Below are 23247 nucleotides of genomic sequence, written 5' to 3' on the forward strand. Positions count from 1 at the left end.
AAAATCAAGATTATAAATTAAGAGCGTTTGCAGATGATTTGGTTGTTTCTTTATCTCAACCAATACATTCAGCTGTATATTTGATGGAGACAATTGATCAGTATAGTAAGGTATCTGGGTTTAAAGTGAATCAACAGAAGACAAAATGATAATTAAAAATATGAATACACATCAGAGGAAGAATTAGAAAGAATAACTGGATATGAAGTAGTTAAAAGGTTAAATACTTAGGAGTATACATTACAGCATCGAATGTAAAATTATATAAAACAATTATGAGGTATTGTGGGGAAAAGTAATTAAAGAAATGGAGAAATGGAAGAAGTTACAATTATCATTGTTGGGAAGAGTGGCAGCTATAAAATGAATGTTTTGCCTAGATTTTTATTTTTGTTTCAAATGATTCCAATTTTGAAGAAAGATGCAAATTTACAAGAATGGCAAAAGGATTAATAAATTTGTATGGAAGGGTAAAAAACCGAGGATAAAGTTAAAAATAATGCAAGACGTTAGGGAAAGAGGGGGTTTAAAAATGCCTAATTTGAAATTGTACTATGATGCAGTTGTTTTAACTTTAATTTCTGATTGGATTAATTTAACAGAGGAAAGGATTTTGAATATAGAAGGTTATGGTTTGTTATATGGATGGCACATATGTAATATATGACAAGAAAATTGATAAGACATTTAAGAATAATATGGTCAGAAGTGCGTTGTTGAGGATTTGGAAAAAATATCAATATAAGTTAGATGGAAAGATACCAATATGGACCATCCCCAGACATATGATAGAGAATATAAATATATTACAAAAAATGGAAGTTATCACTTACAAAGAGCTTTTGACTATGGAAAAAGGGGAATTACAGTTGAAATCTAGGGAGAAATTGAGGGATGAAGGAAGAAATTATACATGGTTCCAGTATGGACAATTGCAATCTAGATGGAAAATAGATCAGAAAATTGGTATAAGGCAAAGTGATGATAATCTGGTAAAACAAATAAAAGATCAAGGTCAACAGCATATAAAGAGATTATATAATGTATTGGTTGAAATTGATTCAGAAATGGAGTTGGTTAAAGATTGTATGGTAAAATGGGCACAAAATTTTCAACAACCTATAATGTTAGAAACATGGGAAAAATTTGGGTGAGGAATGTTAAATTCACGCAAGCACAAAATTTAAGAGAAAATTTTATAAAATGTTTTATAGATGGCATTTAGATCCTAAAAACTGTCATGTATGTATCCAAATGTGAAAGCAAAATGTTGGAGATGTGATTGTGAGGATGCTACCTATTATCATATATGGTGGACTTGCAAAAAGTTAAAGCCTTTTGGATTAAAAATATGGTGGATTATGCAGAACATTTTGAAAAAGAAGATCAAGTTTGTTCCACAGTTCTTTTATTAGGAATAATCTCAGATTGCACTGTTATAGAGACAAAACTGATTCTGAATTTAATAACTGCTGCAAGATTATTGATTGCACAATATTGGAAGAAAGAAGACTTACCTACAATTGGAGAATGGATTAGTAAAGTATCAAATTTAGCAGAAATGGCAAAATTTCTGCCTACTTGAAAGACTGTACACAAGAAAAATATATATTGGAATGGAGGAAGTGGATTGATTATATTCAAAATAAGTATCAGATTAAAAATATCAATTAGTTTTTGAGTGAAGTTAGGAATTATTATGTATTAGTTTAAGAAAGAAGGAATTGATAGTGTGATGGTGTGAAATGGAATATGTTTTATGTTATATTTTAGATTATGTTTGTTAGTTACAATACCCTGTATTCTGTTCTGGGAAGTCTCGGGGAAGGAGGCGGGAAGGGAAGACTATAAATTGATTGGTTGCCATTGTACAGGAATAATGGTAGAATTAAACAAGTTGAATGGTGTAATGTCGGGACTGCTCGGCAAACACTCCGAAGGAAAGGGTAAGGAAAGAGGAGTAAAGAAGGAAGAAAGTAGGTAGGTAGGTGGGTAGGGAGGAAAGAAGGGAGGAGAAGAAAGGATAGGAGGAGGAGAAGAAGGAGAAGATAGAGGTTAGAAAGGATGGTAGTGAGAAGTGGGAAAGAGGAGGGGAAGTAGGAAAGCGAGGAGAAGGTGGTGGGGGAAGTTTAAGAAGGATGAGAAGGGAAGAAAGGATTAAAGGGGGGAGTGGCAGTCGAGCAGCCCTGACTGAGTATAATTTGAGTATAGGACTGATTGTTGGATAAGTGATTGTATTGTACACTGGTCAAATTGTGGGAATTATTATGGAAAAATAAAAATTTTTTGCAAAAAAAAAATAAAAAATAAATAAATAAAAATAAATAAAATAAACGGTGCCTCCCACTCCCAATCCCTCCAACCGGTGCAGCAGGATACCATGGTCGATGGTATCAAAAGCCGCTGAGAGGTCTAATAGGACCAAGGCAGAGAAACAACCCCTATCCCTGGCTCATCCACCAACGTGACCAAAGCCGTCTCAGTGCTGTAACCGGGTCGGAAACCGGACTGGAACGGGTCTAGATAGACGGTTTCCTCCAGGTACCGAGGTAGCTGACATGACACCACACTCTCTACAATCTTCGCTGCGAAGGTTGGAGACCGGACGATAATTACCTAACACAGCTGGGTACAGGGAAGGCTTCTTGAGGAGAGGCCTCACCACCGCCTCTTTCAAGGCGGCCGGAAAGACCCCCTCCTGCAAAGAAGCATTTGTAAGCCCCTGGAGCCAGCCTCGTGTCACATCCTGTGTGGCCAGCACCAACCAGGAGGGACACGGGTCCAGTAAACATGTGGTGGCATTCAACCTACCCAGTAACCTGTCCATGTCCTCGGGAGCCACAGGGTCAAACTCATCCCAAACAGTCTCAACAAGACGGCTCTCAGACATCCCACCCGGATCTACCCAATTTTGGTCCAGACCGTCCCGAAGCTGAACGATTTTGTCGTATAGGTAACCACTAAACTCCTCAGCGCGTCCCTGCAACGGGTCATCCCGTTCTCCCTGTTGAAGGAGAGAGCGAGCTACCCGAAACAGGGCGGCCGGGCAGTTATCTGCCGACGCAATGAGGGAGGAGACGTAGCAACGTCTCGCTTCCCTCATTGCCACTAGGTAGGTCCTACTATAGGACCTAACTAGTGTCCGATCAGCCTCTGAACGACTAGACCTCCAGGAACTCTCTAGGCGTCTTCTCCGGCGTTTCATCTCCCTCAGCTCCCCGGAGTACCAGGGAGCTGGTTGAGACCTACGCCGGGTCAGAGGCCGCAAAGGCACGACACGATCGAAGGCCCCCGCCGCGGCTCGTTCCCAAGCCGCGACAAGTTCCTCGGCCGTGCCATGAGCCAGACTCTCAGGAAACGGCCCAAGCTCCGTCTGGAACCTCTCCGGGTCCATCAGGCGCCTGGGACGGAACCAACACATTGGTTCCGTCTCCCTGCGGTGTTGAGTGGCGGTCAGAAAGTCTAGGCGAAGGAGGAAGTGATCTGACCATGACAAAGGCATGAGATGAAAATCAAATCCAGAGTGCCACTCCCACTGTGAGTAGGGCCATCAACTACTTGAGTCAGGTCCAAGGCCGTCATGGAAGCCGTGAACTCCCGAGCAGCTGAAGATGACAAGCCGGTCGATGGCAAGTTAAAGTCCCCCATGACAATAAGTCTGGGGGTCTCCACCGCCACTCCAGCAAGCACCTCCAGGAGCTCGGGCAGGGCTGCTGCCACGCCGCAAGGAGCCAGGTACGTGACAAACAAGCCCATCTGACATCTATGACCCCACCTCACAAAGAGGGATTCACACCCAGCAATCTGAGGTACAGTGGTCTCCCTCGGCTCTAGACTCTCTCTAATCACAACCGCCACCCCTCCACCCCTACCCTGGGCCCTCGGCTGATGGAATGCTCGGAAACCCGGTGGGCACATTTGCACCAGGGGCACGCCCCCTTCTGCGCCCAACCAGGTCTCTGTAACGCCCATAAAGTCCGCGGCACCCCCCTGGATAAGATCATAGATTAGGGGGGCCTTATTGGCCACGGACCGTGCGTTCCACAACATCAGCCGGAGGCCCGGGCTCTGAGGGTCTTGACCATCCGGGGAACGGGAAGAGTCTGAGGGCTCGGGGCGCGCGATCGCCTGCAAGCATCGAGCGCGCACCCCTTTAACACGATCCGAGCCCCCACTTCCGCCATATCTGCCCCTCCCCCATACTGTGCAAATAGAACCACCCTCAACCAGTGGAACACAAACTCCCCCCGTGACCCTCAGACCTATTAGCTTACCGCCACGAGCATGCGCAGGAACTGGACCCCCACCCGACGGGTTTCCCCCAACACCCGCTCTTTCCTTCCCACCCCTTAAAAATGCCCTAAAGCTAAAAATTTTTGGACAAAAATACATACTTGGTTGGAAAAAATGATAAAGCAGCATATAGACTTGAAACCAGACACATTTTTGTTGGGCATCCTACTGGAAAAATATGATAAAAGGATTATATGTCTGATTTTACATATACTAACCACAGCCAGAATTGTATTTGCATAGCAATGGAAAAAAGATGAGGTTTCGTCAGATGAGAATGTAATTAAGAAAATACTAGAATGCACAGAAATTGATAGATTAACATTTACTATTAAGAATTAAGAAGAAACTGAATATTTTTTCATATGGGATGTATTTTATCAATTTCTAGACAATAGAAACAGAAGTTAGAAAAGAGGAGACATAAAAAGAGGAAATGTTCAAGTTGAGAGTTAAAGGAGATTAAGTATTACTGCTATTATATTATTATAAAATCAATATTACTGTGAAGAATGCTATAATAAATATGTGGATTATGATTGCTTAAAACAACTGTACCCAGATCATACATGGTTTGATGGAAATTGAAATTTTGTGTTATATAAATAAAATAAATAAAACATGAATTTTTTTAAAAAACCAATAGTTTTAATGGACACCTAGATTATCATTATGGAGTGTTGTTGTATTATGATAGATTTCAGTTGTCATGCTTTTTTATGCTCATTTATTGTTCTCACACTTTTTAAAGACTCTTTTTGGATTTTTTAAAAAGTATTTTTAGATTTTTATGTAATTTTATTTTTGTATTTTGTATTTTTATCCTTGTATGCCACCCTCATTATGCTGGTTTTTGACCATAATAAAGATTGATTTGATCTGACTAAGCTTCATTGTCATCAGAGCAACTCCATGCAAAGAAAAAAACAAAACTTTAAACTCCGTCGCCTTCGACAAGACCTAAGTTTAACTCACAGGATCATCTATTGTAATGTCCTTCCTGTTAAAGACTACTTCAGCTTTAATTGCAATAATACTAGAGCAACTAATAGATTTAAACTTAATGTCAACCGCTTTAATCTAGATTGCAGAAAATATGACTTCTGTAACAAAATCATCAGTGCTTGGAATACTTTACCTGACTCTGTGGTCTCTTCCCATAATCCTAAAAGTTTTAACCAAAAACTTTCTACTATTGACCTCACCCCATTCCTAAGAGGACCATAAGGGGCGTGCATAAGCGCACAAACGTGCCTACCGTTCCTGTCCTATTGTTTTTCTTTTCTTCTTCCTATATATACCTCCTTATATTTATTCATATATGTGTTTATATACTATATAACCTTTTTGTATGATACCTACATATATTGTTGTGACAAAATAAATAAATAAATAAAATAAATAAGTATGCCTAACTTAGTATTGCACCTCCTAAAGAATCAGAATGTGTTTAATGTTATTAGAATTGTTCTAATTATGAATTTGTCTGAACTTCTGTTCATCTTGAAAAAGCTAAAACTTGGTTAGTAATTGGATGAGGAATCAGCAGGGAATTTCAGATAGTCTCATAGACTAAATTGGGAAGTAAAATGAAACTAGCAAACATCCTGGAAGAAGTCAATGGCAAATAACTTTCTATAAATGTTTACATATCATTATCTAGAGAGACATTATCTTTAATTGTTGTTGTTGTTGTTAATTTGTATGGAGCTGTGGAGTCCTTGGTGCTCTTTAAGCTTGGTTGTCTGCTGGCAATTGCTTTATGTCTTGATTAGAAATGTCTCCAAAGTAACAAACAAGCTCAGAGAGCACCAAGGATTTCACATTTCAAACCTGTGCTACATATATTCTATTCTACTATATGGCCATACATACAAACCAATAGCCTAGATCATAATACATTGGAATGTTCTTGGAATGATATTGGTGCAGAATAGATTAGAAGGGAGGGATTTTTTCTCATGAAAGTTCATTTCCAAAGTGATTTGTGACAGAGAAATATGCTAATAGGAAAGTAATAAAAATATAGGATGAGCATAAAGTAAATGGATATAAGCATAAGATAAGCATAGTGGATGGAGTTTTCCCTTTGATCAGAGACTAGGGGTCGAAACCTGACTAGTACTTACTTTATTTTATTTATTTATTTATTTATTATTTTATTTATTTATTTATTTACTTTACCAGTAGGTGTCCTTGGGCAAAGACCCCTAATACTTCATCTGTTTATTTTATATAATAGTGCCACAAACTAAAAGAATCATGCTGGTTTGGACATTGTCTGGATTAATATGGTCTGTGCCAAATGTTGGGGAACCAGGACCGTCTTACAATAGAATAGAATAGAATAGAATTTTTTATTGGCCAAGTGTGATTGGACATACAAGGAATTTGTTTTGGTGCATATGCTCTCAGTGTACATAAAAGAAAAAGAAAAAAGAAAAAAGAAAAAAATACATCAGAAGTACAACATTTACAACACAAATGATGGTCATAGGTTGCAATTTAACCCTTAATGCTAGCAACAAAAAGTTAGTCATACAGTCAAAGTGGAAAGAGATTGGTGATGAAAATGATGAGAAGATTAATAGTAGTGTAGATTTAGTAAATAGTTTGACAGTGTTGAGGGAATTATTTGTTTAGCAGAGTGATGGCCTGTGGGAAAAAACTGTTCTTGTATCTAGCTGTTCTGATGTGCAATGCTCTGTAGTGTCGTTTTGAAGGTAGGAGTTGAAACATTTTATGTCCAGGATGTGAGGGATCTGTAAATATTTTCACAGCCCTCTTCTTGATTTGTGCAGTATATAGGTCTTCAATGGAAGGCAGGTTGGTAGCAATTATTTTTTTTGCAGTTCTAATTATCCTCTGAAGTCTGTGTCTTTCTTGTTGAGTTGCAGAACCAAACCAGACCATTATAGAGGTGCAAATGACAGACTCAATAATTCCTCTGTAGAACTGGATCAGTAGCTCCTTGGGCAGTTTGAGCTTTCTGAGTTGGCGCAGAAAGAACAGTCTTTATTCTCCTATTTTGATTACATTTTTGATGTTAACTGTCCATTTTAGATCTTGTGATATGATAGAAGCTAGAAATTTGAAGGTTTCTACTGTTGATACTGTGTTGTCAAGTATTGTGAGAGGTGGAAGTATGGAAGGGTTTCTCCTAAAGTCTACCACCATTTCTACAATTTTTAGTGTGTTCAGTTCCAGATTGTTAAGGTCACACCATAAGGCTAATTGTTTGACCTCACGTCTATATGCGGATTCGTCATTGTCTCGAATGAGACCAATCACTGTTATGTCATATGCGAACTTCAGTAGTTTAACAGATGGATCATTGGAGATGCAGTCATTGGTATACAGAGAGAAGAGAAGTGGGGAGAGCACACAGCCTTGGGGGGGCCTCTGTGCTAATTGTACAAGTATCTGAAGTGATCCCACTTAGCTTTACCTGCTGCTTCCTGTTTGTTAGGAAGCTTGTGATCCACTTACAGGTCTGTTCAGATACTTGTAGTTGGTTTAGCTTAGTTAGAAGAGTGTCTGGAATAATGGTATTGAATGCTGAACTAAAGTCTACAAAGAGGACCCTTACATAGGTCTTTGGAGATTCAAGATGTTGTAAGATGTAGTGCAGAGCTATATTAACAGCATCATCTGTTGATCTATTTGCTCGGTATGCAAATTGCAAGGGGTCTAACAGCAGATCCGTGATGGTTTTCAAGTAGGAAAGCACTAGCCTTTCAAGGGCTTTCATGACTACAGATGTTAAAGCAACTGGTCTGTAGTCATTCAGTTCCTTGATAGTGGACTTCTTCGGCACTGGGATGATGGTAGAGCATTTGAAGCAAGAAGGAACATAGCACATCTCTAGTGATTTGTTGAAGCAAGAAGGAGTTATCTTGTTTGGGCCTGGAGCTTTTCCTGGCATTTGTCTGTGAAATATTCCTGCACTGCCTTTTCTGTGATCACTAGAGGTTGTGAACCCAATGGGATGAGGTCATTTGTTGTAGGAGGCTTGGCTGTTGTTATGTGTCTGAGATGGGGGTTATGGAGATAGGTGGCTGTAGTTTCCTTTCAAACCTGCAGTAAAACACGTTCAGGTCATCTGCCAGTTGTTGATTTCCTTCAGCCTGGGAGGGAGGTTTGCCATAGCCAGTGATATTTTTAAGAGTTTTCCGCATGTTTGCTGGTTCATTTGCTGAAAACTGATTCTTTAGCTTTTAAGAATATAGTAAGTAGGCTACTGGAACAAACAAACAAACAAACAAACCAAAATATGGTCAAGTAAGAACCAGGAATTGATGGAATGCTGCTATAACAGTAACACTACGGATTAATAGAAGACATCCATACTAACTGAGAAACAGCAAGTTACTCAACACTTCAACATATTGAGCAAGCATTTGCTCCCACAACTTGTGACAGACCAATTTCCCATTATATCCCAGACTCAAGAAGACCCAGAAAAGAAACTTATTACATCTCAGATTTAAAAAGATCCAAAAGTAAAGCAACAGTTGAAGCTGGAACATCACTGCCACCCTCGGAGCATGTCAACTGATATGAGGCATAAAATAATGATAAACTAGCTACTGTTTTGACCCAGCTTTAGTAAGAAATGATAAGCCACTTACTCTCAAGTAAAAACAAACCTCTTTTCAAACAGGGTAAGGTAAAGGTAAAGGTTCCCCTTGCACATATGTGCTAGTCATTCCCAACTCTAGGGAGCGATGCTAATCTCCGTTTCAAAGCCGAAGAGCCAGTGCTGTCTGAAGACATTTCTGGGATCATGTGGCCGGCATGACTAAATGCCAAAGGTGCACGGAGTGCTGTTACCTTCCCACCAAAGTAGTCCTATTTTTCTATTTACATTTTTTACATGCTTTCGAACTGCTAGGTTGGCAGAAGCTGAGACAAGTAACGGGAGCTCACCTTGTTATGCAGCACTAGGGAGTTGATCAAACAGGATAGGAACAGTCTTTTATTCACATGGATAAACAAAAATCAAACATAATTAGTCCCAACAGACCTGGCCAAGAAATCCAAATTGCTTGCCATATCCTAAAATCAAACGGCCACTCCCAAACCCCTACTATTTATTTTCCAGCCAGGGAGGGACTTGCTACAGTCCATGTATGCTTTTCCTTGAGAGCTGGCTTATTGTTTTCCTTTGCTCTCCTCTCCTTTCCTGTCGGCTCATATGCACATCTGGGATGGACCCCGTCTGTTTCTCTCTCTTACTCAGCTCAGGTTCTGAAGACAGCTGCCTCTCCACCTGTGGGGGGATGGAAGGCCCAGGCTCTGCCTCTGTCTCTGATGCTGTTTTCTTATCAGAGTCTTCCAAAGCTAGCCAAGCTCTCCCTCTACCTTCTCATCTGACTTTGCAGCTAGTTCTGCTGGCAGCCGACAGGCCACAACATCTACAGTCAATCCTCAAGACTGGTTATCAAGGTTCAGTGGAAAAGGACCATCAGATAGGATGCTAGAACATGCCAGTAGAGCCATTATAAATATCGCTATTACCACCATAACTCAAAGGATGAACTGCTTTACACTATAACATATGTAATCCTGGAGATGCTTGGCTACAAAATTTAGAAGAACAATTATACATACCACAAACACTACCATTTTATTTATTTTTATTTATTTTATTTGTCACAACATTATATATAAGCATAAGCATGAAATAACTATACGATATATAAGCATATATATAACCATAAGTATGTAATAACTATATGAAATTGTATACAATCAAAGGGAGCATTAGGACAGGAACGGTAGGCATGCTTGTGCTCTTATGCACGCCCCTTATAGACCTCTTAGGAATGGGGTGAAGTTAATAGTAGATAGTCTTTGGTTAAAGCTTTGGGGATTTTGGGAAGAGACCACAGAGTCAGATAGTGCATTCCAGCATTGACCACTCTGTTCCTGAGGTCATATTTTCTGCAATCGAGTTTGGAGTGGTTCACTTTAAGTTTGTATCTATTGTGTGCTCATGTATTGTTGTGATTGAAACTGAAGTAGTCTTCAACAGAAAGGACATTGTAACAGATGATTCTATGAGTTAAGCTCAGGTCATGTTGAAGGCGGCAGAGTTCTAAATTTTCTAAACCCAGGATTTCAAGTCTGGTGGCATAAGTTTTTTATTGTATTCAGAGGAGTGGAGAACTCTTCTTGTAAAATATTTCTGGACACGCTCAATTGTATTAATGTCCGAAATGAGGTATGGGTTCCAGACAGTCAAGCTATATTCAAGAATAGGTCTAGCAAATGTTTTATATGCTCTGGTTAGTAGCGTAGTGTTTCTGGAGAAGAATTCATTTAGCAATACACAAGCAAAATAGAATGTAGTAATTAGAAAATGTATAATCAAAGTGTAAATTATTTAATTATTTAAAACTAAATGTATCTATCAAATGCAGTCCAATATTTCCTCTTAATCAATATATAAGTTTATCTCTATATAGAATATATAATATATATAAATATTACATAGGTAAGTTAGATAGTAAATAATAGCTATAGATATACACAGTAATAAATAATACAAATAATATTAAATGATCAATATACATAGCTGGCCATAAATATTTCCAATCCAAGGTTTTTCACCGATTTTAAAGAGGTCCTTTTCTCTTTAGTCTCACTATACCGTCCATACTGCCTCCATTCTCCACTTTTCAAGTCCAAAATCCAAGATGTCGGCTCCCGTTAATATTCAGTCACTGCCACTTCTCTTCAATCTCCAAGCCTTAGCATCCCAATCTGTATGTCCACAGTCACTAATCACTTGAACCCAATCACCACTGGTTCAGTCTCGACAGTTAATACAATTTCCAAAGCTCTTCTCATTCAAATCATCCAATCTCTCTCTCTGTTCTCTTTCTGCTGCCTTCTAGATATTTCGCTCCCACTGCCAAAGTGCCCCTTTCCCCCCTTTGGAGACTTACTTGTCACTCGTCTTGTTGATTCCACTAATTTAGAGAAGAAGTCCAGTATCTCACTTTGTTCTGTCACTGTCCATCAATACTTCTCGCTGCTTCTCACTCTTTTCTTCCTTCACTAATCAGTCAGGCCATCATGCCTCCGGACCTGACCATTATAGCTGGTCTCTTTCATGCCAAATTCAAGGGGTTCCTCTTTCCACAGTGAGAGATCGCTCTTCTCCCCATCAACCCAAGACTACCCTCTACAATGCCAACCCCTCCAGGGTCAGACCTTGCCTCTGTCAGCTTCCAGACACAAAAAATCAGTCTGAGAGAATGAAGCTCCATTCTCCTGAACCGCACCACCATGATATCACCCCGGAAGTCGGGAAAATTCTTAAAGCTGACAAGCACTACGAATTTAACTAAGATAGGGATGGGGAGGAGACCAGCTGCCCAGAAAGCATCAGCTACATCAAGTCCATCAACACAGAGATCAATAGAAGACATGATTCAATGGGAGGGGTCCAACTCTTTAAAAAATTTGCAGGCTATGCTGCAATCAATGCAGGAAGCGATTACAAAGAACCATGATGAAATGAAGAGATAGGAGAAGAAATGATATGGGAGAACTTAAAGAAAAAATTCAAAAGAAGGATGATAAATTTGAATGTTTTCAGCAACAGATTACCAAAAATGGACAGAAACTGCAGGAGACAGAAGAGAGGCTGGAGAGAGAAGAAAAAAGAGTGGATGAAATGAGTGAGAAATTATTCCAGGCAAATAAAGAATTAGAATCTACAGTTATTTTTCTGGAATCAGAAAAAGTGGCACACTACATACGTTTTCAAAATATAAGAGAGGAGAAAGGAGAAGACCCACCAGATATTATGGCAGAAATAATAACGAAAGCATTAGGAACAGAAAAAGAGGAGATGTCGATGGAAACAGACAAGACCTACAGAATCCACAAAAATTACGCAAAGAGACACAATTTTCCAAAGGAAGTATATTTCAGATTCGTGAAGAAATCAATCCAGGATGAAGTGATTCACAGGACAAGAGATGAATCAATAGAATACAGAGGGAAACAACTGACAGTCCTTAAGCAGGCCCCAAGAAGAGGTTAGAGAATTGCGAAAACCATACAAATTCCTAACATCATTGTTTACTAAATACAACATCAATTTTAGATGGCTGACACCGAAAGGTATTATGGTCTCCTGGCAAGAAAAGAGATACAGAGTGGATACTTTGGATAAAGTGGATGAATTCTATAACCAATATTTTGGTAATGAGGAAGAACAGAAGGGATGGAAGTAATAGTAGAAAAAGACCAAAGAATACCAGCCATGGAAGAAAGGGACTGAAACTGAAAAAGAGGGAGAAAGAAAAAAGAGAAAGACCGGAAAGTAGTGGGGAAAGACCTAAGGAACTAAGAGAGATCAGAACAACAAGAACTATAAGACCTAGATATAAGTAAAGGAATGCAAGGAGACTTTAAGACCTTATCATTGAATATTAATGGACTAAATGCTTCCGCGAAAAGGAAAAAGACTTTCAACAAATTACAAAGATATTCCAAGATGGTGCCACTGAAGGCTGCCTTAACAAGAATAATTCGAAAAGATATGCAGATCAAAGTATTGGAAATTAAAAGAGAGAGTTATAAACTGCAAATTTTTGCAGATGACTTAGTCTTCATTTTAGAGGAGCCACTGAAATTGGGTCTGAGACTTATGGAGGTATTAGAGGAATATGGAGAAGTAGCTGGACTAAAAGTAAATAAGGAGAAAACTAAAATTATAGCCAACAACAAATAAACAGAAATAAACAGATTTGACTAAGGGAATAAATATTCAATTAGCAAAGAAGGTGAAGGTGTACATTGATTAAGGAGGACAATTATATTAAATTAATAAATCAAATAAAGGCAGATCTGGAGAGATGGAAGACCATTCAACTGTCCTTTATGGTCAGAATAGTGGCAATAAAAAAGAATGTTCTGCCCAAACTACTCTTCCTATTTCAAAATATACCGAGAAAATTAGAGGAAAAATATTTTGATAATTTGAATAAAATAGTGTCAAAATTTATGTGGCAAGGGAAAAAGTTAAGATTTAAATTGAAATTACTCCAAGAGTCCAAGGAAAGAGGAGGGTTTGATTTGCCTGACTTGGAATTATATTATCAAGTGGCAACAATCACCTGGGTGAAAGAATGGATAACTTTAAGGAACAAGAGATTATTAATATTAAAAGGTCATGATATTCAAGCAGGATGGCATGCATTCCTCTGGTATGGAAGACAATTGGCACACCAATACTTCCAAAAACACTATTTATGACAGGCCCGATTGGGAGTATGGAATAAAATAATTAAAAAAAACAGAACTATATGAAAATACCGATCTGGCTCTTCACTCTAAAAGTGTTGGTTCATCTGAATCTTATCAATTGGGGAAAATTGTTACATATAAGGATATTCTAGATGAAAAAGGGGGACTAAACAAGACTACAATTAAAAGAACAAGGAGTAGAATTGGAATGGTGGGCATATTTACAAATTCAATCATGCTATATGAAAGATGTGAAAGTGTGGTGTATTAATAGAGATTTAACGATATTAGACAAACTTCTATTGGGAACTGATGAGAAAATGATTAAAGCAATGTATAAATATTTATTAGACTATAAAATGAAGGAAGATCAAGTTAAAGAGACAATGGTGGTATGGGCAAAAGTTTTTGGGTATAATATTGAACTGAAAAAGTGGGGAAAATTGTGGGAAAGGAATAAGAATAGGAATATACCGCTTTGGGTGGGACAGTCCCGCTTTTTAATAATTTGTCCCGCGTCCCGCGGCAATTCCAAAAAGCCCCAATTTTTTTTTTGTTTCATTCCCATTCTGAAAATGGGAAGGGGCAATGCAAGAGGAGGAGGCGGAGAAGGGGGAGTGGCGGAGAAGGGGGCACAAGAGGGAGGAGAGACGCCGCTTGATTTCACCAGAGAGGAAGAGAAGAGCGGAGAGGAGAGCCGAGGAGAGCCAAGCTTGCCTGGAAGAGCCGAGAGGAGAGCCGAGCCTGCCTGGAAGAGCGGAGAAGCAGCCGCCGCTCCTCCTCCTTCAGGCAGGTGAAAAGACTCAGTGCGCATGTGCAGCCCCCCTCCCCCCCGTCAATGGTGTCCCATTTTGCCATTGCTGAAATCTGGTCACTTTACTCTAAAAAGGGAGATAATAAAGAAAATATTAGACTGTGCAGAATGTGATAGATTGACACTAGAACTGAAAAAACAAAGGAGAGAGAGAATACTATGAGATTTGGAATAATTTTTACTGATGGTTGGATTTGAGAAATGGAAGTCGGAACAGGAAATAATTAAGATCTGTAGACCAAAAGATGATGTAATATATGTAAATATAAGGGTATATAGGGGGTCAAATATGTGTATATAATTAGCAAGATATGCTGAGCCTATAAGATACTTGTGTTATACATTAGTATGTATGGCGGAGATAACGTCAGGATGGTCACACCATGTGCTATTTCTTTTTTAATATGGTATAAATAAATAAATAAAAAAGAAAGTAAAGGCTAAAATGGTCCCAGTTATGATAGGAGCACTTGGGGCTGTGACCACTAAACTGGGAATCCAGGAACAACATGAGAACTCTGTCCAGAAGAGTGCTTGGAACAGCTAAAATACTGCACAGAACCTTTAAATTTGCAGGCTTCTGGTTAAGGGCCCAAGTTTGAGGAAGATACATATCACCCATAGAGACGAGAAGCGTGTTTATATGTGTGTGTGTGTGTGTGTGTGTGTGTGTGTGTGTGTGTGTGTGTACACTCTTCTCGTCTCTATGGGTGATATGTATCTTCCTCAAACTTGGGCCCTTAACCAGAAGCCTGCAAATTTAAAGGTTCTGTGCACTATTTTAGCTGTTCCAAGCACTATACTATATGTGTGTGTATGTGTGTGTGTGTGTGCGTGGACGCACACGCGCGTGCACACGCACACACACACACACACACACACACACACACACACATATATATATAAGGGTCCTTGAGTGGCGCAGACTGCTAAAACAGTCTGTTATTAACAACAGCTGCCTGCAATTATTGCAGGTTCAAGTCCCACCAGGCCCAAGGTTGACTCAGCCTTCCGTCCTTTATAAGGTAGGTAAAATGAGGACCCAGATTGTTGGGGGCAATAAGTTGACTTTGTATATAATATACAAATAGGATGAAGACTATTGCTTAACATAGTGTAAGCCACCCTGAGTCTTCGGAGAAGGGCGGGATATAAATTCAAATAAAATATATATATATATATATATATATATATATATATATATATATATATATATATACATACATACACATAATAAAACAGCCAAATAAGAAGAGAAGAGTTACCTCTGGTCTTTGCACTTCTCCAGCTACAATTTTTCTTTCTAGTTCAATTAGTTCTATTACTTTTCTATTTAGAAGAGGTCCATTTGCTCCTCTTACAATATCTATCATCTTGCCATCCTGAAAACAAATAATATTAATAATAAATTTTAAAAATCATGTATTCTGTTTCAGACTTAAGGCTGAATTAACTAATTTAAGCTTGTATGTATTCGTATCTGTCTAACTGTCAGTTTCTGTCACTATCTATCCTGCATTCAGCTACTCTCACATACAACTTACATTCTTTCATTCATAATTCTATAGAATCAGGGAGATAACCTTGAGGGAAACATACAAGAACTGTTATATATGCAAAGAAAGCTGAAACATTCCTTAAGTCCTAGGAAGAAAGGTAGCATTAGGGCACGGCTCCTCAAACTTTTTAAACATGGGCCCAATTCATGGTCCCTCAGACTGTTGGGGGGACTGGACTGGCTGGGTGGGTGTGGCTAGGTGATTATGTGACTGGGTGTATGTGACCAATTTAAAAGTCCATTAAATAATGCACACAAATTAAAGTTTATTTTGTTTTGCTCCTGGGGGTGTTTTATTTGCTTTTGTTTGCATGTTGCTCTTTTGGTTGACTTTTCTTTTTACTAGATCATTTTTTCAGTTGTTTAGGAGTCTAGTGGTTCACTTTAGAAAACTCTAAACTAAAAAAAGTTTTGCAGCAATTCTTCTCAGCTCCAAAGAGCTTACAATCAAGTCTCTCTCTGTGTATTTGTGTCTCTTGTCTCTCTCTCTCACTCACTTTCTGTCTCTCTCTCTCTCTCTGTGTATCTCTATTTTTGGGAGGCAGGAGAGCTGAAAAACAGGCAGTTTTTCACCCATTTTTTTTGCCTCCTGGGGCAACTGTGCACCCCATTTTTCACCTTCCCCACCTCCAGCAGCACTCTGCAGGTCAAAAACAGGCAAAAAAGGCCCTTTTTTGCCCCAAAGTGGGCTGTTTTTGCCCATTTTTTTGCCTCCTAGAGCATGTGTGCACTCCATTTTTCACCTCCCCAATCCTCCAGCAGCATTCTGCAGGCTGAAAACAGACAAAAATGGTCCCTTTTTGGCCAAAAATAGGCTGTTTTTATCCACTTTTTTTTTTTTTTTTGCCTTCTGGGGCATCTGTCCACCTAATTTTTTCACCTCCCCAGTCCTCCAGCAGCATTCTGCAGGCCAAAATTGTTGGCTTTACCTTTCAGTTCCAGCTGTGGGGCTCATGAAGGTAAGTTCTGTGTTTGGCTGAAAGGTGGGCACGGTGATGTGGGCAGGGCAGTTTTGTGGCCAGATTAATAGCTTTGGTGGACTGCATGTGGCCCGCAGGCCGTAGTTTGAAAACCCATGTATTAGAGATTCAAGCTCTTCTTTAATTCATTGGAATATAACAAGTATGGAAAGTAAACACAGCCTTGAAAGATTCTATTACTATAGCCTCAATAAAGTAAAATTCAATTATTTCAGCGTACAGATAGTTCTGGACTTAGTGGCACCATTGGAAGTGGAATTTTTGTTGCTTAAGAAATGTAGTTGTTAAGCAAGAAGTCATTTGACCAGATCTAATTTTATGACCATTTTTGTAGAGCTGTTCATGAATCAATCTAGTTTCCTTGACTGTTTTTTTTTGTCATATAATTGCAAATAATTGTAACAGTCATAAATGTGTTTCTAAGTGCCCAAATTGCAATCATGGGATGTGTGAGTGTTGTGATGATCATAATTTTGAGGACTCCATATACCAAGAGTCTGTTTCCTGACTTGATCTAACCTGAATAGCTGACATAATTATGTAAAGGATGTAACACTCTGGAAAACCACTGGATGTCATTGAAGAGATATAGAAATTCTGATCCATTGTTGTTATCTAGTAGTTGTCCAGAATTATGCATATTATGATATGATATTCTTGCACATAAGACATAGTCAATTCAGCTCTCAGTTAACTTAATTCTGTAATTAAACTTCAGAAAAACCCATTAAAGTCAATGCAAGGCTTCTGATTGTAGGAGACATGTATATATGAGGACCGATACCAGTTTGAGAGAGATCCAGCTGCTGAATGAAGCGTTAATTTTTTTCCTCTCTACTTGTAAATATCTCTTTCAAATAAGTATCCCTATCCTGCAATTAGTTTTGGAAAAGGAAAAAGTGGGGCATTCTATATGGAGGGAAGAGAATCATATTCACAGGGAAGGGAAAATTAAGTCCCCCGCCCTACCCATTTCTGCTGTACTTAAAATTAAGTTGTGAAACCAAAGTTAAGTGTTCCTTTAGTTGGTTTTTTTCCCTCCAAGGCTGATTACTTGCTAGTGGAGCTAAAGGAGACACTGTGAGCAATTGGGGAAGTTTGGCAGACTGTTACTATCCCCTAGGTTGGATAATCTTCACCATGGTGTAATCAGTCTGGTTTTGCAGCAGTTTAAGCCAGCATGGCCAATGGCAAGGGACTGTGGAAATGCAATAGAAAATTTATAGATTATTCATAACAATGTACCACCAACACTTGGCAAAATCTCTATCCCAGTGCTGCCTTCTCAGATAAAAACCACCACCACCTTATTCTGCAGTAGAATTTCTGCAGCTCTGGGCTGGTGGTTTTGTTTTCATGAAAGTTTTGGCTTGGAGTTTTTAAAAAAACTGTTTCAGTTAAGTAATAAAAGTGGAGAAATAGAATAGAATAGAATAGAATAGAATTTTATTGGCCAAGTGTGATTGGACACACAAGGAATTTGTCTTGGTGCATATGCTCTCAGTGTACATAAAAGAAAAGATACGTTCACTTAAATCACTTAAATTGTGCAACTCTAGATCGTTGCATATAAATGTTCACTTATCTGTTTGGTTAAGTAAATAAGGTTTACTTATTTATTTAGAAAATTTATATGGCTGTCCACTTATTCTCAGTGACTCGATGTGGCTTAAAAAAGTAAAAGCCCAATATATAGACAGTAAAAGCAATAACCCTTCACCCTGTCCCCCAGTGGCAATAATTAATCAAACAAGCTCTTGATGGGCTCCATACCACTCGGGGTTCCTAGGCCCATTGGCAAAACCAGGTCTTCAAGACTTGGCGAAAGAGTATCAAAGTGGGGGCAGTCTGATCTCTGTGGTGTTGATGTTCCAAAGGGAAAGAACCATCACAAGAGAAGGCCATTCTTCTGGGTCCTGCTAGATGTACAGTATCTCCTTAGGAGAGGCGACCCACAACATTCTCTGACTCCCTGCTTTGGTGGATCAGTGCCTGTAACTGAGAAGAGATGGTCCTTCAAATAACCTCATCCCAAGACGTGAAGGGCTTTAAAAATTACCTCTAGCACCTTGAATTATACCTGGAATCATTATTTGTTGATTATTACAGGATTTTTTTTCTCTGAAACCTTTTTCTTATGGGGATTATTGTGCCAAGGGCAGTGGAATAAAGACTAGGATGACATGGTTTATCAGTATTGTGAAACACCAGGGCATAACAATAGAAAGGGATTTGCGTGCACAAATATTTTCATATACAGTTTTAGAAATATATGATATAGAAGATTCCAGTCATTCTGAATTATTGTACTCCTTTTATATATTTCACCATGACTCAAGAAAATGTGTTATAACACACTTTTAACCCTATGCAAAGCTCATTTCCAATCCCCATTATGGTGCACTTACCAGACAGAAGACAAAAGCAGGTTCACATTTATCTTTAAATGGGAGCAGGTTCACCACACTATCAGCCTCTGCCTTAAATGAATAATACACAAATATATCTGCTATATTTTTTCTTCTAAATTGTGTTGTACAGTAACAATTATCATATAATTTACAATTGTGGTTTATTATAGCTTTACTAGAACTTGGGCTGCAATATCTAGACCAGTAGATGGAAGCAAAGAGATATAAACTCATTCTATGACCTATCGATCACCCTGTTGTTGTTTTTTTGCAGTCAATATTTGTTAGTCCTATTTATTGGGTTTTGGTTTAGTCTGCTGCTTCTTTTTCTTGTTTCTATTGCCGTTCCCAATGAAAATTAATTAAAATTAAAAGTAATTAAAAGTAATTAAAAGTAATTGCCACTAAAAAAAAAAGCTAAAGAAACGGTTGTGAATGATCTACCCAAGGATAAGCAAGCTACTGTTCTACTATTTAATTTGCTATCCTAATCATAGTAAAACAAATTAATTAATTACATCAGAATTCCATATAGTTCTAAATGCTTTAAATCACTTTAGATTGGATAATATATGTATGATTGTGACACATCCATTGAAATCATTGTAAGTCTAGGCTAACTCTAGTATTTATTTCTTTAAAACCATTCACCATCTTCTCTACAACAGCTTACTTTCAACTTTCTCAAGTTTCAAAATCTATATCTCAATAAGAAGCCATGTTTTAGCCCATTTTAGCCCATTTCTTGTTTGTCTAAAATGTAAAGTAACAAAATGTCAAAATGAGAGTAACTTGGTCAAATGAGATATTAATATCACCAATTGTGCTTCTCCAAAGTATTTAGCATAAGAAAGTACTTAACAGTTTCCCATAAGCTAGTCATCTTTGATATGTTGACTCTTGGATGCACTTGCTTGGAGGTATGGGAAGTGAAATCTAGTTTATAGGGAGGGTGATAGTTTAGAAAAAGCTAGTTGGTTATTCAGATTCTTACCACAGCAAAATGTAGAAGATTATCTTCACCATATTCATTTTTTAGCCTCCTGAACAAGTTTACTACAGCTTTGCAAGGTCCACACCATGCCTGATAAACGTCTACCACTGATAAAACATAGAGACACAACATAAATCCCTATTTTTTAAAAAAATATTTATTTATTTATTTATTTTATTAGATTTTTATACCGCCCTTCTCCCGAAGGACTCAGGGCGGTGTACAGCCAAAAGATAAAAAACCCAATATATATACAATTAAAACAAAAAATTTAAAACAAAGCATAATTATAAAGTGGCCGACATTAAAAATTTAAAATTTAAAACCCTAAAATAATAAAACCTCAATTAAAATTAATAAAACTGTTAAGCCAGTCCCGCTTGAATAAATAAGTGTGTTTTTAGCTCATGGTGAAAGGTCCGAAGATCGGGCACTTGACGTAGGCCAGGGGGAAGTTCGTTCCAGAGTGTAGGAGCTCCAACAGAGAAGGCCCTGCCCCTGGGGGCTGCCAGCTGACATTGTTTGGCGGACGGCACCCTGAGAAGACCCTCTGTGAGTGAGCGTACGGGTCGGTGGGAGGCATAAGGTAACAGCAGGCGGTCCCGTAAGTACCCAGGTCCTAAGCCATGCAGCGCTTTAAAGGTGGTAACCGGAATCTTAAAGCGCACCCAAAAGACCACAGGAAGCCAGTGCAGACTGCGTAGCAGTGGTGTTACGTGGGAGCAACGAGTGGCTCCCATTACTACTCGCGCAGCTGCATTCTGGACTAGCTGCAGCCTCCGGGTGCACTTCAAGGGCAGCCCCATGTAGAGAGCATTGCAATAATCCAAACGAGAAGTGACCAGAGCGTGAGTGACCGTGCATAAGGCATCCCGGTCAAGGAAGGGACGCAACTGGCGAACCAAGCGTACTTGGTAAAAGGAATTAATAATTCCTTTGCTGGAACTCTCATCCATGCATAAAATGTGGATATGATCTCAAATTAAAATAATAGATTAAGATTTCCAGAAAACAAAAATCATACATCAATAATGGACAGAAAGGATGAATTTGCAATTCTTCAAGTCTATTCGAAGGATCAGCAAGTACTTTAGGCTTAATAACGATCTTCTAATGAATGCAATTGTTTATTGCACATTTCCTCCTTAACATAAAGCAATGCATATTTTAGTGGAGATTAAAAAACTTTTCCTGCTTTACTATGTCCAGAATTATTTTTATTTTTATTTTTATTTATATATATTTATATATTTATTTATTTATATATATATATATATATAAATAAATATATATGTAGGTAGGTCTTTGGTTATTCGGGTTTTCTCCCGCATAAAATTGGAAGTGTCTTGGCGACGTTTCGACGAAGTCTCATTCGTCATCTTCAGGCTTCAGCTTCGTGCTTTTGGGAGCAATGTGTGATTGCAGCTGGTTCTTCCTTTTTAACTGCTAGTGGGGGTTTGAACTGATTGGGTGGGAGCTTGGCTGTGCTCTGATTGGATGGGGGTTTTTTGTGCTCTGATTGGATGGGGGTGTGTCCTGTTTGGGTGGGGGCTTGGTTGTGCTCAAATTAGTCTGAGTTGCAGGGGGATTTGAGCTGGTGAGCTGCACTGCTGCTGTTTGGCTTCGTGTTCGTGGTCGTGCTACATCTTCGTAGTGGGTGTCAGTCTGCTGCATGTATGGATTGGAGGGGTTTGAAATGGCTAATGTTGCAGCTGCGGTCTGGCTTCTGGTCCTTGGTCGTGCTTCCTGATCAGTGTGGGTTTGGGTCTGCTTTCTGGGTGGATGTGTGGCGGTGACATTTCTTCCTTAAAAAGGAAGAAACAGCTGCAATCACACATTGCTCCCAGAAGCACGAAGCTGAAGCCTGAAGATGACGAATGAGACTTTGTCGAAACGTCGCCAAGACACTTCCAATTTTACGCGGGAGAAAACCCGAATAACCAAAGACCTACATACAAACACCCGCGAAAACCTCAGAAAACAAATATCTATCTATCTATCTATCTATCTATCTATCTGTCTGTTGTGTGGATGTTTGGGTGGTTTAGGCATGGGGAATTTGTGGTGGGTAGGGGTGTGTTTGGGGATTGTTATGTGTGTTGAACTTGGTCTTTGGATGTTAAGTAAATTTCGTTGTATGGGTATACTGTGTATATACATACAATGATAAAAAAGTTATTATTATTATATGTCAGGATATGTTGGACTAAATAATCCAACATATCTAGAGCTCAGTTTTTAAAACTTTTTTAGTCTGCAGAACCTGGAAATTTAAAAAAAAAGGAAAAAGAAAGAAAAACTATATCCCCAGAAGTCCTGATCAACTTTATGATGTGTAGTCTTCAACTCCCAGAATCTCCCACAATCATAGCACTTGATTATTTTCTCCAAGAAATGAAAAAAGATTAACAGATCTGATACATCTTAAGGTTGCTCTAGAATAGTATTTTTCAACTTTGGCAACTTTAAGATTTGTAGATTTTTAATTCTTGGAATTCCCAGCCAGCACGTTGGTTGGGGAATTCTGCGATTGAAGTCCACATATCTTAAATTTGCCGAGATTGATAAGCACTATCATATAATCTCATAGAATTCCATCAAGTGCTCATTAGGATCTTGGCATTTTGTCTTATGCAATTAACCAACACCATCAGGTCTAAACTAGATTAGGCACTGGCTGCTGCATAAGAGGTGTAATTCTCAAATTAGATTATATATATATTAATAACCGAGTTGGAAGGGACCTTGGAGGCCTTCTAGTCCAACCCCCTGCCCAGGCAGGAGACCCTACACCATTGCAGATAAATGATTATCCAACACCTTCTTAAAAATTTCCAATGTTGGAGCATTCACAACTTCTGTAGGCAAGTTGTTCCACTCATTAATTGTTCTAACTGTCAGGAAATTTCTCCTTAGTTCTAAGTTGCTTC

At 38.8% G+C, this 23247-nt stretch overlaps 1 protein-coding gene across 1 annotated transcript in view; it reads right to left on the bottom strand.

Annotated features, from left to right (window-relative positions):
* The window catches only part of NME8 (NME/NM23 family member 8), a 104612-nt gene that overhangs the window by 75625 nt on the left and 5740 nt on the right, over positions 1-23247 (bottom strand). Inside the window, exons 4-6 of the mRNA XM_058179689.1 lie at positions 20318-20424; positions 19321-19392; positions 15640-15756 (exon numbers count right to left, since the gene is read on the bottom strand). Coding sequence (XP_058035672.1) covers positions 15640-15756; positions 19321-19392; positions 20318-20424 — 296 coding nt within the window. The remainder of the gene's footprint in view (positions 1-15639; positions 15757-19320; positions 19393-20317; positions 20425-23247) is intronic.

This window comes from Ahaetulla prasina, chromosome 4 (assembly GCF_028640845.1).
Source record: "Ahaetulla prasina isolate Xishuangbanna chromosome 4, ASM2864084v1, whole genome shotgun sequence".
Classification (NCBI taxonomy): Eukaryota; Metazoa; Chordata; class Lepidosauria; order Squamata; family Colubridae; genus Ahaetulla; species Ahaetulla prasina.